Source organism: Periophthalmus magnuspinnatus, chromosome 4 (genome assembly GCF_009829125.3).
Source record: "Periophthalmus magnuspinnatus isolate fPerMag1 chromosome 4, fPerMag1.2.pri, whole genome shotgun sequence".
NCBI classification, from domain to species: Eukaryota; Metazoa; Chordata; class Actinopteri; order Gobiiformes; family Gobiidae; genus Periophthalmus; species Periophthalmus magnuspinnatus.
Genome location: NC_047129.1, coordinates 9476854 through 9495708, shown reverse-complemented (window position 1 = coordinate 9495708; position 18855 = coordinate 9476854). Strand labels below are relative to the sequence as shown.

The 18855-nt window shown below is 40.7% G+C and overlaps 1 protein-coding gene across 3 annotated transcripts in view; it reads left to right on the top strand.

Moving 5' to 3' along the window:
• celf5a (cugbp, Elav-like family member 5a) overlaps positions 1-18855 on the top strand; it is a 186023-nt gene that overhangs the window by 10601 nt on the left and 156567 nt on the right. For all 3 annotated transcript variants that reach the window (XM_055221581.1, XM_055221582.1, XM_033964907.2), the window contains exon 2: positions 2132-2214. In XM_055221581.1, the coding sequence (XP_055077556.1) occupies positions 2132-2214 (83 nt within the window). The remainder of the gene's footprint in view (positions 1-2131; positions 2215-18855) is intronic.

Here is an 18855-nt window from a genome sequence, read left to right as displayed (position 1 = left end):
GGGCACATGGATGGAGCAAAAGGCTCTGAAAGTGGCAGTAAAAAAGTGAAGTATTTTGAAATAGAGCACAGTCTTTAGGAGTGGCTTGACTGCTTGTTTGACAGGGCAAGTTTGTTTAGAATATTCTATGGGGAGGTAAAATGGTGATCCATCATCATTACCTTATTCAAAGTTGTATTTTGATTGATTCATGCTTGTTTGAGCAATCCTTTCTTCTCTCTTCTTATACCATTAAACTGGTTTACTGCTGGACATGTTTGCCTGATCTGTCCTGACTAACTTCCAACCATAGAGGGTACAGAATAGAATTGGGCAGAAATACAGCATACTGTACTTTCTGTATCCTCCTGTCTTAACCAGGCTCTTTTCTCTTTACTGTGGTGTTTAATTACAAGTGAATTCACAATGGTGACTGAGGGTAATTGGTCCACTTCCCTGCACGCAAGTGCTTACAGAGTGCATAAATCCACTACAGTAAAGAGAGGCAGGCGCAGAGCGGGTGCATATGGGACAGTTTGTGGCTTTAGCCCTGGAGCTGAAATCATTGTTTGAGAAATACCTTTAAAGTTGCTCTCATATGGTGCTGAAGATCATCTCTTGCAATGGGAAGGCTTCCCCAATGCTGTGTCAGCACACTCCGATTACAGTGGCTTTTTGTTGTGTTTCAGACAATTTCATCATGCCTCCAACCCCCAGCTCCCACTTCTGCACTTGGTATGCATCGCAACACTGGCAATTTGTACGTGTTTGGATTCCAATTATAGGGTTGTTAAATCTTTTTGCCCATGGCCTGCAAATTCTTATTAAGCCATACATTAAAAAGCAGAATCACATTTAAATGTAGTCCATGTTTCTCTGTTGTTTGCCTGAGTTGTGTATTTATTAATTTATTTATCCACAATGCCTTATGCATTACATATTAAAAAATAAATCATGTTTGTGATTATAATGCAAAAACATGTTTCTTATGTAGCGATAGAGCAAAGATTTCAAGTAAACAAACAACTATGCCTTAAGAAAAACTAGACATAACAGACATTTTTCTCCTATTGTCTTTGAGAAACAAGCACATGGAAACAGCAGTAATATTTGTACTTGTACCTATGCATTTCTTTATGAACTGACATTGAGCACAGAAAGAGAATTAGACAGAGGCTTGAGTGATTAAATCATTTTGTGGGTGTTCATTGGAAATCATTAGGTTAAGGGTGCTGGGACAAGGGAGAGGAAGGACTACTGTGACACCATTGCTACAGTCAGCCATCTTTAAGGTCACGACACTGGATGCTGTGGGACCATTTTTCATCTGCTCAAAAGGAGGGTGACTCATGACTAAACAGTAGTTAGCAGCTACAAGGAAGCCATGAGTAATATTCTTATTGTTACATTCTTTTCAATATTATTTTTCTACTTTTTGAAATGGCCTCAAATTCTGCAAAAAGTAAAAATATATCTTCCATGTTCAATAAAATTATTGAAAATAACCATTTCTCAAATGACTGAGATTACAAATGAATGTGTCTGAAGTTTGCTTTCCCTGTAAGATTAATGCAGATGGTTGTGTTTGGAGTGGCAATTGATGTGCTTTAATGACATCGGGATGAAATAGCACAATTTGAATGTCAGACAAAGCACACTGCTCCATATGCTGAAATAATAATATGAATATGTAATATATGAGGGCCCACAAATAAAAAAATACAAACAAAAAACTGGGATATGGTCTATGCAAAGACATTATAATACATCACCACCCACTGAATATATTTTGCTGTTGAAATGAGATCCCAAACGCTGGCTGCTAATAAACCATCTTCAAAGTGGCAGAAATATGATGCATGGTAACCCCTATGAACCTCATTAATAGAACACAAGCAAATCTATTTATTCAGACAGTCGAGGGAAAAATGATTGCTTCACTTCTCACTCCCATTCCCTCTGTCCTATGGAATTTTAATACTCGAGTCCCATTTTCTGATCAAGTCTTTTATTCCATGCTGTCAGTTTTGTTATTGCTTGCTTCAGGACATGGTCTAAAGGCGTGCTTTTATTACATGTTATTATTTTGCTGTTTGGTCTCAACAATTGTGCATGTGTTAAAGTAATATGTTTGGATGTGTATCTGTTGCAGGTTGTGCATTTCTCACTTACTGCGCTCGGGAGTCGGCCATCAAAGCCCAGAATGCTCTCCATGAACAGAAGACACTGCCAGGGGTAAGTACTATCTGTCTGTCCACACTCTTTTTTCTGTCCTACGTTTGACTTCCTCTATGGAGGTCTGCTACGCCATCTGCACACAACAACACACCAGCCAGCAGCACTCTACTTTGGGAAGCGTTTCAGTCGGTCCCCCTGCTGTTTGAAAGCCCAATTTGAACTTTTCTATGTGTCTGTTGTGCGCTGTATCATACAAAGAACACAAATGGACTCCAGTTTCAACCAGCACGCAAACAATCAAGTAAGTTTAGCATCACTTTTGCTTTATGTTGATAAAATAAATATGCCACATCATACTACACAACATATGAGGCGCTATGTGAGTATTTGCTGTGGTACATTCAATATATGTGTTGTTGAGTTCATGTGGTCCTCAGGAACTCTGGAAAATGTTTTTCCAGGTTCAAAAAAACACATTAACAGTTGCACAAGTCGAAAAAAAACAACCAACTTCCACACTTGGCATCGTCAGCTGAAGTGTTCATTTATCTTAAACATTTGAGAGCTTTGACTAAATTGTAAAACATTTAGGGGTTTAACTGTCAGTGGTGCTTATCATAAGAGGAACAGAAACACATAAAACTATTCCTTAATTAATTACCAATGTAAAATGGTAGGATGTTTTCCAAAACAAATTACATTTAGTTTTTCAGACAGCGAACAACAACCGCTCTTACTGGTTAATGGTGTTAAAGAGCAGACACAGTTGGAATCCCAACATCTCATCACAGAAACCCCAGCATCCGAGGACCACAGGGACACAGCATATGTATCCATGGGTTTCACAGTGATGAAAAATCAAAATGGTGCCATAGCAAATAACAATTTGAAACAAAATGTTTTATCTTTTGATTGTTTAAATATGTGTTTTCTATAAACAAGATGCCTAGATAAAAAAAAAAAAAAAAGAACAATCTTGTACTAAATGTAAACACAATACATATACATATTGCTAAATGCCAAGAATATACCCACTAAGATCATGAAACACAACAAAAAACAGAAGAAGCTCACAGGCCAAAGTTGAGCTTCAAATAAATATTAATATATACAATGAAAACAAACTACAACACTTTTCCAGTCGCTGTGAAAGAGGAAGTTTTGTTTATCCTGCAAATTAACCAAGCTCAGAGCCGCAGGGCTTATTCCTCTATTTTCCTTGGCATTTGAATAATAGAAGACGGTGAGATTAAAAGTCTCTGTGTAAAATGCCAGAGGATGTGTTCATGAGTGTTCACTAAAACAGAGTATGTTGCAGCATTTTGTTGTCGCAGTCTCTCAGATCTTACATTCATTAAAAATATCCTCTTCTTTCACTCAGCAGGCAGTCAGGGACTTTAACCTTCCCCGGAGACTAGACTTCATGTTTAAATTAGGGCCAAAAGGGGACAGGCATAGATGCTAACAAGTATAGAGCTGCATGGTCAAACTGTCAAACCATCTGGTGCCTACACTTATCCACATGAACAAGCATTAAACACTATAAGTATCATGGAATCTAGCCATTTGCTTTTATAGGCTACTTCATTATAGAAGTTATAAACCTTTATCAATCAATCATTTCCAACTGTGAGTGATTTTAAGACTTGTCATGAACCACCGGTGAGTATAGCAATACCTTTGGCTGTTCTGGCTACCCCATGCTGACTTCGCTCTCCCCAGCCACCTCACACCCTCCTGTGTTGTGTCCGTCCACAGCTTTCCGGAGACAGAGCATGTCATAAAGATGTAACAGGCCAACAGTGATGGATGTCAGGCTTCACAGATGGGACTGTACTATTGTTCTTCACATTACTATTACTATTTGAAGAGCAAACACAACCAAATGATCAGAATTTTACATCATTCATATAAACGTAATTTTTTTGTTGTGCATGTATTATAGCTATTGTCCTCCCTAGTTTAGTTGTTTTTCTGAGGCAGGCTCTTTCCCCTCTGCTTGATGGTAAGTAAATGTGCCAGTTGTTTGTATGCTCTATTCTACTTTATATTCCGTTTGCCAGCGGCTCTGGGCTTATTACTGTAGATTTCAAATATTTTTATCGATACCTTATAAAACATTAACTCCAAACTTATTGATGTGTTGAATAATTCACACCTGCATCGATTACTTGCAAGGGCCTTTGACCAGTTAGACCATTTTTAAAGCTCCATATTATGTATACAAGTCCAGTGATGCATTTATTGTAGTGAGAGGGAGTATCTTTTCCAGTTTCTCTGAGTGGGGTCTAACTCCCTAACCAATGTACTTGTCACTAGAGATATTATTTTGTATAATTAATGAATCTTATAAAGTTTTCATATTGATTTAAAAGTTATATATTTGACTATAATGGCCGTCCTAACCCTGTTAAATTCTTGCGTTACATAACTAGATGTATGTGCTAGATACTTTGCGAGGGGCTGAGGTTTTGCTACAGAGAACATGTCAAAGAAAAATTAGAAACTTACAATTGGTAGCTATCCATAGGTTTTGGGGTGCTGAAAAACTTGCACTCTTGTCATGGCTGGCAATTAACAGTTCAAAGGTTAATATTACGTATTTTAAATGATGAAAAGTGTTCAAAATGGTGCCTATAAACTTGAAGCTGAGGCCTATACTATTAAATTTTACCTGTGCTTTATTTCTGTCCATCCATTGTCCAGAGAGTATTATGCGTCTGGCCCACAGTTCCTGCAATTCCGATAACTATGAGATGGTAATAGGTGCACATGTTTTATTTATTATGTTTTTTGTTCTCCAGTCATCATTTTATATGTGAAATACAACATTATCATTACAGTAGGTCTCAGATACAGCAGCCCAGTGTCATGGCTGAGAGGACAGGCCAGTGTTCTTGGACGTTATTATCCATGTCCCCTGTTAGTTACTAAGAGGAACAGTACGACCTAATGGAAGTGTACTGGACTGGAATATACAGTGTGATCCCTGCTGTGAAGTCTGATGGGAACCTCAGGGACACAAATGGCTGACATGGGTTTGGCAGAAAAAAACACATGCGCTCTGACAGTTTACTAGCAGTGTGTGTTACCTGGCTTTGTAGCTGTGTGTATGTGTATGTGTGACTACAGACTATGTTATTCACTGCACTTTTAATGGATGGGAAGCTTTATTTGAAAATGTAAAGAGGAATATGATAGATTTCTGTGATTTTTAAAAATATAAACCATGACCATGTACTGCGTGTGTTATAGAACAAAAAAAAAGGTCAATTTTTAGATCCAAAGGTTTTAAAATATTATAGATCATTTTCAATAGCTGGGAAATAGTTCATCTAGTGTGCGTTCATACTTGTCTGACCTTGGTTTGGTCTTGTTTCAGTCCTGGTTTAGTCCTCTTCTAGTCCGGGTTTAGTTACACGCTAACAGTGTTGATGTAGTGTGTGTGCTGGTGTTAATGTACCCTACCTCTCAAACCAATGACTGTATATCATGCTACACCATTTCACTGAAGTACACTTTTTACTCCCCGCAACAACTAAACCCAGCTCAGTCATCCTAAAATCCTCCATCTTCCCTGTACCCACCCACTCCCTTAAATCCTCTAAACTCCGTCCTCTCACTGGCACTCCTCAGCTCCAGCCAATCCAGAAATAATAATCGTCACTGCAGCACGCCTATCTGCTGTAGCAAGAAAAACATACCCCCACCCTCCTCCTCCTCCTCTCCTCCGTCCTTTTGTCAGGGTAGCCTTGTGTACAGCCCTGATTGTCTTGGAGAGGCCTTGGTTGAAAATGTGTTTGCTGCATGCATTTACTCCCAGTATTAGCCAGTGTGACCTGTGGGGAGTGTGAGGCTGGCAGTGATTCAGGAGGCAGGTTTATGGAAATAGCAGGCGCATTAAAAAGCCAACGAGAACAGGGAGAAGATTATGCCTCAGCTCACACATGTGGGCTACTGCAATGTCAACACTCTAAGTACATCCCCTCCCTCTCAGCGCCTCCTCTCTCCTTCTTCCTACAGCCTAGTCTCCTTCACTCTCCCTCTCACACTTTGCACTTTGACCTTTGCACTTATCTGGCCCGGTTGCCATAGAGATAGTTTGTTTATGTGAGTGTGGTGTGTATGAGCTCATCTTATAGTAACAGGATTTGTGGAGTGTTCATGGTGGTGGAGGGTCGACCTTGTGCTTTAACAATGTGCTTGTTCCGGACTGTATAGCCTATATGCTCATACACAAACATTACACAGACCTACAACTACTTTTAGAAGCATGTTATCCCCCTGTTTAGCAGCCCCAGTCCAGCCTATTCATCCTCTTGCCTCGCAGTGGCTGAGGCTGAATAATTCACATTACGAAGGTTGGAGTTATGTGAGTGCACTGTGTGATTGGATGCTCTGTGTGGGCAGCTATGGGCAGCAGCAGAGAGTTGGGTCCTCATGGAGTCGACTGGTGCTTGAAGGCTTCGGAGGCTTTGTTGCAGAGAGGTGACATATCCATGAGGCTTTAGGCTTGACTATGTATCTGTTTGCTTCAGCTAACATGTCTATGAGGCAGCAGACTCAGCTAGTCTCATTTGTGACTATTCAAAGGACTACTAACATGTATATTAGCTTTACTCACTTTTCTTTATTTTTATATACAGAGCTGGTCCATATGTTTTGTACAGTAACAGTAGGAGCAGGCAGCTGCTGAAAACCCAGAGGTCACAAAGTAAAAGACCTCTTTACCGTGATGCTTCGTGTTCACGTTGGGTTACACAATCACCCGATGCTCAGTCTTTGTATTATTCATATTTCTTGTGTGGATGCTTACAGGTGTGAGGTGCATTGCTGTGGTATAAGGCAGTCTCAGAGGAGGAGTGTGAGACTCACAAACACATACTTTGTATTATTAGCCCCTTAACCTCACCATTTTTCCCACACGGAGCATTAGCCACATATTTAGGAAAGCTTTCTCTCCCATGGGACTGGCCTCTGTGCTTTTTCAGAAGATACTAAATTGCCTTCTCCATAGAATATGATCCTACAGCCTTTGCAGCTGAATTTCATTGTTCAAACACTTGTGTGGGTTCTGTTGAATGTCCAGTACCCCAATTAGTAACTTAAACTGCTATAGCCTTTGTTTTAAAATACTGCATGTTGTTTTCTCTTACAATAAGTTTATGGAGAACGAATAGTTTTGCAATGTTTCTAGACCCACTATTTAGCTGCACTGTAGGAGTGGGTTAAGTAGGTAAAAATTGAATTTGAAACTTTTAAAAATATTTTTAGTGTAACCCATTTCTGGTTGTGGCCACATTACAAGGATCTGGGTTATAAGAGTTGTGCTTGGACTTGGAGCCATGGAAGTAGGTTGAAGCTTCTCTTGCAATTATACTGTTTTCTTTTTTCCCTTCCCTTTAACTGCAGCCCACAATGTGTCAGTGAATACAAACAAGTAGATAAATCATAAATATTTGAAAGAAGCCAGTTATTTGTGCCTTGGGACACTAAGCCGTTGGGGGAGGTCTGCCAAACTTCTGAGGAAGTGACTGAATAGTAAAATGGGATGAAAATAAAAGTGGTCAGCGGGTCATGCAAGTCATACCTTGAGAGTTAAAACGACCTAGTTTGTGTGCTGTGCCTGTGGCCATCTGAAATGGCACAGTTGTGTTGGAGCCAGAGGGAACTCATTTGTAAGGCAGATTCAGCCACACTTTGGTGTAATGTCCAGAGAGAGTAGGGGGCTGCACAGCATGACAGACAGCATTTGTCAGCAAAAAGCAGGCCTAATGACATACAGTGCACATGGCTGGAGGGCAAGGAGAAGAGTGTGAGTGACAGGAGGCACCAGTGAAAACAGCCCATGGCAGCCCTCCATCACGGCTGCCAACGCACCAGGCAGACTGGCCTTGGTTTGAAAGTCCCCCCCCCACCTCCCTCTCTTTCTGTTTTTGAGAGGTAGGTGCCAGCATGAGGCCCAGGCTGGAGGAGAGGGACAGTGTGAGGCCCTCCCCGGGGTAATGACATGAAGACAAGTGTACAGGGAGAGCTTGTGATGGGCCTGCTCATGTGGAAGTGGGGATTTGCATTGCAGAGGAGGCCTGTCAGCAGGGCCTCTGTGGGAGCCAGTGTCAGGGCGATCTGTGCCTCTGCTGAAGGCTTCAGCCTGTTTACCCCTGCACACTGCAGGAGCTGAGCTAGCACCAGCCACATCATCCCCTGCATGGGAGAGAACTTCTGGTTTGTCCATCATTATAAAGCTTTTCACATCAAAAATAACCACACTCAAAATAGCGAGGTGTATAAATTATACAGCTGTGTGCCAACAGCTGTGGCCTCTAAACTATTTGAGTGCAATAAGAGGTAGTGTTTAATAATTCAGAGTAAAACAGTATACCAAATGTCTTCCAGGCAGCAAGTTCACATTCAGGTGCAACACAAAATGTGTCCCCTCCCTCCACACCAAGGGGTGATTGAGGAGAGTGAAGATGCCATGTTTGTCCCAGTGGGAGGGACAGTGCTCAGAGTCGTTAGAGTGGCTGTGTGTTGCTGCACATGTATGACACACTCTACATGCCCTGTGTGTTTAGGACCAGGCCATTTAGAGTGTGTGCACATTTGTGTGCTCTTGGCCAGTTTATGGGATGTGAAGCTACAATTATGTCAAAACTGAATGTATTCGTAGTGAGGAGGAAGAGCAACGAGAAGAGTTAGAAAACACAGACAAAATGCAGAGTAAAAAGAAGTATTTTCAAGTTAGTGAGTTGTGGAGATACAAAATGAATGAGTTGGGGCTGCAGCATGAACAGAACTAAGGGCTAACCTGTTTGAATCAAGAGCAGAGCACAGCTGTGCTCCTCCTTTGAGTCTGAAGATGAAGTCTGTGGGCCTCCTGGAGGCAATCATTAGGTTGACATTTTGGAGCGTTCTAGACTTGGATTTTCATATTAAATTTATAGACCTGGAAAAGGAAGAGAAATTCAAATGGGTACAAGACCTTTCAGGCACTTTTTAAACACAAAACATGGTCATCAGAATCATATATGATAAAGCCAATTTCTTTGTTGCTATATTATCAGAGTTGGCTGCAAGTCTCAGAACGGCCAATCAAATACAGACATAATGCACTGAGTCAACCCTTAACACCTATAAGCATAGAAAATCTGGGTTTGGTTTTTGTTTGCATTGACAAATTTCACATGTATTTAAGGGCACTCTTTAAGCTTGCTTGAAACCTGTCAACATCCATAATAGGGGGCAGGTAAGTGATTTTTAATGCCCGAAGCCTGACATACATGCAGAGAAATGTGTGGAGGCATTAGTGACGGCTCATTTGGCTGTTGGTCAGAGATAAGACAACACATTTATTTACAGGGCTGATTTCACCTGTTTCTATTAATTCATTATTTATGAATCTATCAATCTGCATGACAGTGGCTCAGCACATTGAGTATGACTGCCCGCTCTCCAGACTTTTCTCAGCTGCCAGTTTCTATGCATCTGTCTGCCTATCTGCCCTTATAATGCCTCCCCTTTGTCCATCAAAATGTGTCTGCTTTGCTAACTCTCTCCTTTTTCCACTTTTCTGCCTCTCATCTTTTTCTATCATGCATCTTTGTCGTCTCACTAGTTCCTCGATTCTTTGATCTTTTATTCAGTCTCTAAAACATTTTGAATTATGATGATGACTTGCAAATTTATCTGAGATTAATTTGATGGGTTCAGTTTGCACCACTTCCCTGTGGGGCTGCTTTTTTACTGCAGTGTTGTTAATATATTCCTGAAAGACTCCACTCCAGTGTCAGGCAGGGTGAAGACAGATCATGTAAGCGTTTAATGTCATGTTCAACTACTTTTCGTGTCCATCTCTCCACCTTTATGCAAAATCAAGACACCTACACTCCAGAGTCATGTCATGATTTTTATGAATTAAGTAATGGCCAGTGGGGGCGCACAACAGACGTTTCATATTGTTGATGCACTATAAAAAGGGGGAAGAAAAAGACAAATTATGATTATTGCTCAAGTGATGGAAGCAAAGGCTGTATGCAGTAGTACTTAAAGATTGGTATACTGTTTTTTGTGTGCTGTACAAATAGTGTTTGTAGTAGTCAAAGATACCAGGTAGTTTTAACATGGTTCTTTTTTCTGTGCTCCACTGAACGTCTCTAAATAAAACAATCCTAAGCGTTTTCTCCTATCCTCTGTCACCATCACCATGTTTGCAGCCCGCCCACATTCTTGAGGATTTGTGATAGTGGCCCGGCTGCAGCTCGCACAAATGGCACAATGGAGGCAGAAACCATGGAAGGTTATCTGAGGATCAGTAGATAGAAGAAAATAAGAAATTACAAATATCAAAGAATGTCAGGCCATGCCCTATCAAAGCACAGATCAATGGGCTATAAATCTAGTCCTATTGTCTGGGTTCAGTGAAGTGAAGGGTGTTTGGTAACCCAGGGAGCAAGTCATTCAAATGCACTGGTGTTAGTATTTTGTTAATACCACATCAAAGAACACATTGTTATGCACCAAATGCAGCCTCTGCACAACTAGTAATTTAGTTATGTATACTAAAGGAATGAGAAAATGACATGTTTTCATTTCCAGTGATTTTGGTGTGAGTGGCAGCACACAAAGCTTGTAAGACAAATCCTTTCTAATAGGAGACCTCTAGAGCTGGAGGGAAGCTTGGTCGATACAAAGAGGCAATAAGGGCTTTGAAGATGGCCTATCTCTGTACTCTGAATGAAAAGGACTGTAGAAAGGCCCACAGGGACACAGCTGGGCTAAGTTTCTATTAACACTATCTACATACCACCTAAGATGTCCCTGTGTTTGGTGGGACACTGCTCATAGGCTCACATTTCCATTGTGCACTCATGTACCTCTCTTTTGGGGTTGTAAAACAGGTCTAACAATTGGCCAAAATATTAAAAACACTCAGAACTCCCAACCATAATTCATGTTAGTGTTTTGGAGTTCTAGAACAAATCCCCTTAATACAGCAGGTCAGTCCTATACTGATGCTACAAGACAAATGTTGAAGAATCTCTGAGGTAAAAATGTACATTTGTTAATCCTGCAAGAAAGGAAGCATCAAATATATTATTTATGTTTCTTGATACAGTGAGATAAAATCCTGCAGTTTTTGTTGCATTAGCATCTGTTTGTGTATTCTGAAAAATGAAAGCATTACTGCGGGTTTAACCTTGAAGCCCTCTGGCTATCTAATTAAAAAGCACTAGGTCAGAGTAAGTGAAATAGTAACTATAGCCCCAAATAGCATGCTATGTTAAATCTCACTGTAGGAGCGGCATAGGCTGGGGGAAGAAGGTAGCTCTATTCTCTTGTGAAAAATTTTCGGAAATGGCTTCCCTCCCTTGAGCCAAAATGGGCTCTAATCCATTGCTGCTTTCCTTTGATGTAGACTATAAATATGAATGGATTGCGGGCCATAATTTTATAGGACTCCCATCTTTGTGAATGTTTATAGATAGTAACAGCGACATACAGGGAATACACAATGTAGATAGGGTGTGGTGGAACATTTTCATTGTTTACGAATCACAAACAATCAGAAATACCATTAAGTAAATATACCATGCTAAACAAAGCTATGAGCTATTGACTCAAAGATGTGATTAGAGCTATGGCAGTGTTAATATTGCAGAGTTGAGTAAAAGCAAAGTAGTGCATCTTGAGTCTTCAGCAGCCCACATGCTCCCACGTCAGGCCCATATATTTAGCATTGGGGAAAAGCTTTTCTTCTGAGTGCGCGGCAGTGCGAGGGGTGCACGCTTCTGAAATGTTTGTCTTTGTTCTCCTGGCAGAGTTTGCAGCGTGTGGGTGTTCACAGTTATAGGAGCACCACGGGAACGCATTTCAACAGATGGAGGTTTTAACTGCTGTGTTCCCTTTCAAAATCAGCGCTATATTCTTTGGTAGCCTGCTATTTTAATTTGTTTGTTTTCTTGTTTGGTAGTGTGTATTGCCTCCGAGCAGGTTAATCACACTGTGTGCAGATGGCAGTAAAAAATGCATGTTGTAGCATCTATACATTTTGCCCATACTCATCTCTCAATTGTGTTAGAACATGTAAAGATTTTTGCAGTATAGATCAGGGACAGTATTTTAACAGTGCTGCTGTGCCTCTAGCGCTGTCCGTGGTGCTGAAATATGGCCCCTTCTCGGTGATGTCTTTTGCTAGAATTAAAAGACTGTAGGACCAGTGGGAACGACATTTCACTGCTTGTGACCTGAATGAAATGTTGGTGCTGCTTGCACCTAGTATTTCCTGTACAAAAATGCACATTATAGAAAATATTTTTTGCAAGGCAAAACAATTCTTACACCTCTGGGTACAGCTGCAGCATGTTATGACACTCATCTAGTTGTGAGCTTTTCGTCTTTTGTCTCAAACACATTTCTTCTTTGCGTTGACAACCTCAGGAACAGTAATTGCTTTTCTGACCTGTAATTTTAGCCCAGCCTTTGTAAAAAAAAACAACCAAAAAACAAAATGCACCTTTGATTTATGTCTTATGTCATGCAGCAAACTCCTCACATTACCTGATCCCACATGGGCCTTGCTGAAATGCTTTGTTTCTTCTTTTTCCCATTTCCAGGTACATCAACCTCTCAATATTATTTTGTATTTGTTTTTGCTTTGATGTGAATGCACATATTCCACGTTGTGATGTGAATAGAAAACTTTATACACAGCATGTTAACCAACAGTTTAGGGATAAGTGTACAGAATGCAAGCATTTATTGTCAATACATTTCTTTATATTATTCTGGTCTCTGTGACTTTCTAAACTCCTCTTTCTGTTATTTTCCACATTTCCATCTTGGTATCTTGGAGCCATTTTTCTTTTCACTCAGTGGTGGTGGCACTCCTGGGACCGTGGGTGCTAGAGTGCCGCAGGCTCCCCCCGAGCCATGACGTAGCCTACAAACAGTCAGTCTAAAGCCAGACAGGGTTCTTTCTATTAGTCCTGCTCTCGTCTAATATCAGGACATGTGTCAATGGGCAGCACATAGGCTAAGGTTCTGGAGAAAGTATGCTGCTTTTATCATGCTAAATATAGTTAGCAAACAGATGTGCACTTAGCATCAGTGGCTAACTTGATCAACTGGCAGTAATGTGTTAAATCTGTAAGTCAACACTTAGAAAGCTCTGTGAATGTGGTAAAAATAGGAATGTTCATTGTGTTGTGCTGAAATTCCGGATCTGGGGAGACTAGCAGAGGCCTGAGTCCTGCTCGGCCAGCTTCCGTCTGTGTGTTTTCAATAAGCTCTCCCTTCCACAGCTGTGGAAATGTACAGCATATATTACCAGGCTGATAAAAAGATGAAAACGGCTTTAGTTTTTCAATAAAGTGAGATTATTAAAATGATGGAAGTAAAAAGCTTTTTATCTCCTCCACCTTCCTGTTTAGAGCTCTTACCCAAGTGAAAGAACAGCACAGAAGCAGCAGTATTGCCTCCTGACAAGAATGAGTCCAGACACACAGGCTAATTTATTAATGCACTTTCCTAACCTATTCTCCATCAGACAGCCTGTGCATAATTTTAACAGCGTCTCATTAAGACCTACATCTGCATAAGTAGAACAGACAGAAAAATGGATAGAATGCACTCATTGGATTATTGAAACTGAACAAGATAGCAATTTATTTTTGCAATTATATTCATGATTTTTTCCATCTCACCAGGTTTATGTTTTAATTCTGGCCCAGAATTTCCTTAGCTTTCCCCCCTTTTAAACACTTGTGACAGGCCAAAGCAGCAGTGCAGTATAGGCATGCTCTGGTATTCTTACCTTAATAGCGTTCAATAAGACTGTCGTGTGCACTAAACTTGGCCATTTTGTTCTTCAGACCTAGCTCCTGTGTAGCTCCTCTAATGTGAGGCAGTGCAGTGCTGTGGAGGATGCCATCTCTCTCCTGACCCAGCAGAGACAAACAGCACTCATGTGGTCATTTTTTACTCCCTTTGATATACCTGCTCAGTCGCCTTGAGAAGAAAGAGCAGATTGTTTGTTTTTGCTGAGGCCTCTTTCATTTCACACCGCCAAAAGACACCATTAATATTGTCTTGCCATACATCTTAGACACTGATAATGCAGGCATTGCTTGGAGATGAAAAGAAATAGTGCATTACTGTCACCCCAGCACATGACACATGAAGCCCCCTCCAGATGCCTGCTTTGAATTCTCCTTGAAACAGCCACAGCAGCAGAAACAACACAAGACATGGTTAATAAGACAGTGAGGGGTGCAACGGGCAGGACGGTTTGTACTTAGGGAAGAGTACAGTTGCTTCAAGTACAAGTACAATGTAGTGGTCCAGAAATGTAAACATGAGTGTAACATTCGATTTGTAATTTGAAGATTATGACATTGTTTATGTCACAAAATCTGATACTGTCAATGTTTCACAAAAAGAGAAAACAGAATCAGGTCTGAGAGAGCGATGCAAGAAACACAAATGTTCAAATCATTTAATATTTAACTTAAAGCTGTCATGAGTTAAGTAGACTAACTCACAGTAGAAAGCATACTGTTATGTTGTAAAATAAATCACCCAAGTCGGAGTAAAAGTACTCTGTGAATGACAATTTTAATGAAAAAGTTACTTAAGTAAATGTAACTGAGTACTGTTCACCTCTGCCAATGAGTGAAGGAAGTAAGCTTCATTCAGACTTGCTCTAAAGCAGCCCCAATAGTCTAATATCATAGTCATAAATATTTGAAAATGAGATTTGAATAATTTAAAACTGAAATTTTGGAACTAAAAAGCACCCAGTCACCTACAGGCTGCTGCATGGCACGGAGAAATATCTAGTTAGTTCATCTTTTGTCTCTCTGGTCCTCATATCCTCATTGCAAGAAAAAAAAGGAATTTAATAAAAATAAGTTGATCCATATGCTTAAAAAACTACATTATGACACTGAAATAAATAAAATACACTGTCTATTAGAATATGTGTGCTACAGGATGTACACTGTAGTTGTAGATGTAATGCAGATGTAATGTAGATGTAAAATGACTGGAATCGTCCTTCATAGGATACTTCTTCAATACTTTACAAAGACGTGAGTCTGGTCACCAGTGAGTCTCCACGTTTTCAAATGGGCATGGTTGACAGGTGGATTAGCCAATCAGGGACAGGTATGGTCTGTTGTATTAGAAAAAATAAAAAAATAATTACAGGGGGCTGAAACACATTGCAGATTTCTGCAGAAACAATGAGCCAAGCACTACACTCTAGGTGAGAATTTTTTTTTTTTTGTAAATGACAGATAAGCAATGAGCTCCTTCCTTTGACATACATCAGATCTGATTGCCTGACATGTTTGGCTGAGCTTGAGATGCAATGGAGGGTGTGAGAACCAGGCTCATATTAATCTCTATTAAAAATACAGAGAAATAATTTTGGATTTGCCAAGCAAGTAAAATGACTTGTTTTGGGTTGGTTTGTGACATGCTCCAGCTGCATGTGTCTCAGGTCATGTGACCTCCTGCAGACTTATGGGAAATGTAGTGATACTGCCAGGCTGAAATCCTCCCTGGAGCCTCGAAGGAAACAACAGACTGAAACTTCTGAACCGTGCCAAAATGTTGACTCAGACCCTTATATTTGTTGGACTTGAGCTACTCAAAACATCACTGAGTCACTATGTTGCAAAAATGTTTTTGAAGATATAGAGAAGATCTAACAATGTTAAAAGGGGTTCTGCTCTTCAGATGTTACGCTGCTATTGCTTCTTACACATCAGCTGGAACACGCTTTTTATGGTCAGACCTTATTAAGAGCAGGAGAAACTCACTACTTGAAGACTTTTGCAGCTTGAGGCACCGGCCTGGGCTACTTGAATATAAAGTGGGAAAAGTCACCGGTGAGCGTCCACCCACACACGTCCTGCAGCCTCCAGTCCTGATAGAAACCTGCACTCAAAGTACAACACAAAGAGCTCAGCCTAGAAATGTTTCCAATTTCACTTTTTACTCGTTGCTAACGCCCACAGCCTCCCTGCCCCCTCTGCTGCTGTTGCCTCAGTGGCAAACCAAGGTTTATTTCCCTTGTGGAAATATTGGGCTGTCAGTCAGATCAATTGCCAGTGTCCAGGGCACTTCATGGTTCCTCTAATTATAATCGGGTGCAGCTGGCGTGGGCCCACGTAGCTGTGGGGCAGCCATTGTAATAGAGGCATCACTGGGCTATAGATGGATAGAGCGCGGCATAGAGGAGCGGCTTTACTCCAGCAGTCAGAGCAGGGCCAGGCTGTCTTATCTGGCTCCTCCATGCTGCACGCTCTGTGCTGGGGGAGTGCATTACCAATTCTCTCCCCTTCCCCTCCTCTGCCCACTGCTACTGCTCCTCACATCCTTATGAGATGTCTAGGCACTGTGCCATGTTCACATGTAGACGCACAAGTGGCTTCTTTTAGCAGACTGCACCAATTGGAACAAATGAAGGTTCAACTTTCTGTGCCATGCATTTGAATTGTTTGTCTGGTGCTTTTAATTTTAGAATGTAAATTGTGAAGCTGGTTATGAAACTTGACATTTAAGTGTCTGTGTAAAATATAGCTGGATATTTTTGCCCCCAGCCATTTCCTCTCTGTGGAATGTGTGAATACTATGTAGAAATGGCTCCACGACGCCCCTTCTCCCATGGCATTGTGTGATTCCTATCTCCACATGCTGAAAGAGGTGTGATAGAGGCTGGGGAAAGATGGAAAGAAAAGAAATGAAATGGAGGTGGTGTGACACGAAGAGAGCAAAAACGAGGATGAACAGGAGCGAATGAAAATGAGTGCAGACGGCAAATGGGCGGAGGCGGAGCGAGGGGGAGCGGGGCTAAGAGAAGCGCTGAGGAGTGAAAGAAAGAGACAATCACTGTACGAAAAGACAGAGAAATGAGGCAGAGTACAAAGGAAGTACAGGTGGGGAAAATGGGGTGATGATGAGAGGCGGCGTCTGCGAGAAGAGTCTATATGAAACAAAAAAAAAAAACAACAAAAAACAGACATCTACAAGGCAAGCAGCACCATCTAAAATGCACAAGTTAAGTGAGTTATATAACACAGACTGATGGGCTATTGCTGGCACCAGGAGGAGGATGGGGACAGTGACAGGAAGTACACAGAAATACTGTCATGAAGGCTTAAACAAATACAAGTATGTGCTTGCGCCTGGCAGAAGAGCAAATAATTGTTGAGAATATGAAACAGAAACACGCTTGGAAGTATAAAGTTTTGGAAGATTGTGACTACTTTGCAGAGTGAGCCGTGATAGCTGCTCAGTTATAGTGGGAGTGTGCATATACTTTTCCCTTGTGTACAATAACGTAATGTCTAGATTAATTTCCTATACAATATAATCCTAATTAAATTTTATCTCCGCTTAATTACACCTAAAAACGTAGGGTGGGCGGTGAGTCCTGTGGTGTTGACAATAGTGATATCCTTTCATAATGCCATTGTCATTACAGGTTGTTAGAGAAAAATCAAGTCTATTGCGCTATTTTGTACGTAAATGAATCAAATATCTTGAGCCGTTTGTTCCTGTTTTCAATATATTCAGTGGAGGGATATGTGTGTAAGTGGGCATTTTGGCTCTAAACATGAATTTGCTTTTGGTGGTGGGAGGAGGGAAGGAGGATATTTAAGCTGCATGGCCTGGCAAACTAAATAGACCATGAAAGGGAAAAATAACAAAATCTGCCCCCCTCCGCACACCCCCTTCCCCAAATCCCACCGGATCGCAGGCTGTATTTTTGAGCCCACTCTATTCCTTTGTGTTTCAAACCACTGCCTTTCTATGCTACTCTTGATCATTTAGCATATTTGGTTTAAAAAAGTGTAGGACTTTTCATTTTACCTGTGTCTAAGGTGCGATAAGTTTTCCGTACTCCTCTCCTTTACTTTCTTTTACTTGTTGACCTTTGTCTTAGAAATTACCCAAGTTGCCGCTCACTCGTCACCGGGGCCAGGAATGACAAAATTGCATGGCAACAAAAGGCAGGCTGATGTGCCGTGACCATGCCGCCCTGTCAGTTTCCTGCTCTCAACCTGCCACTGTACTGAGATTGGAAATGCCTGGGCCTCTGTGTATATGTGTGTGTGTCGCCAAGTTTCTATTCATGACTGTCCAAATATGAGTGCCAGAAATAACCCCTTTCTTCAGATGTCCATCCATTTTGGACAGGTAAAAGAGAAGAAGGAATTTAAAATAAACAACCATGGAGGAAACACCAGAGGTGGAGACAAAAATGTTGACCATTTTATTGTGTACACTCTTATATAATATCTATAGAGCCCAGTAATAACATCTTACCCCTAAAGGGTTATCTCTATGCTAATACTATTTCTGTGCCTTGAATATTACACAGTATAGCATTAAACTTATCTATCATTTTTTGTTAATTACATATGTTTTTATAACTTGAAAAAAGTGTTTCTAGATTTTGTGGTTAACATAAGTTTGATGGCAAAACTAGAACATCTTCATAGATAAAAAGACAAACACATTGCAGAAAAGTTACACAGGGCAGTGGCTCTCAAACCTTTTCCTGGTGACCCACTTTTTCTAATTGGTCACCTCTCGCAAATGTTTTGTTAAAGGTATGGGCTATTAGAAATAGACCTATATAAATCTAATATTAAGAAATGCTTTTTAAAATTTGTTTGGTGAGGTAAG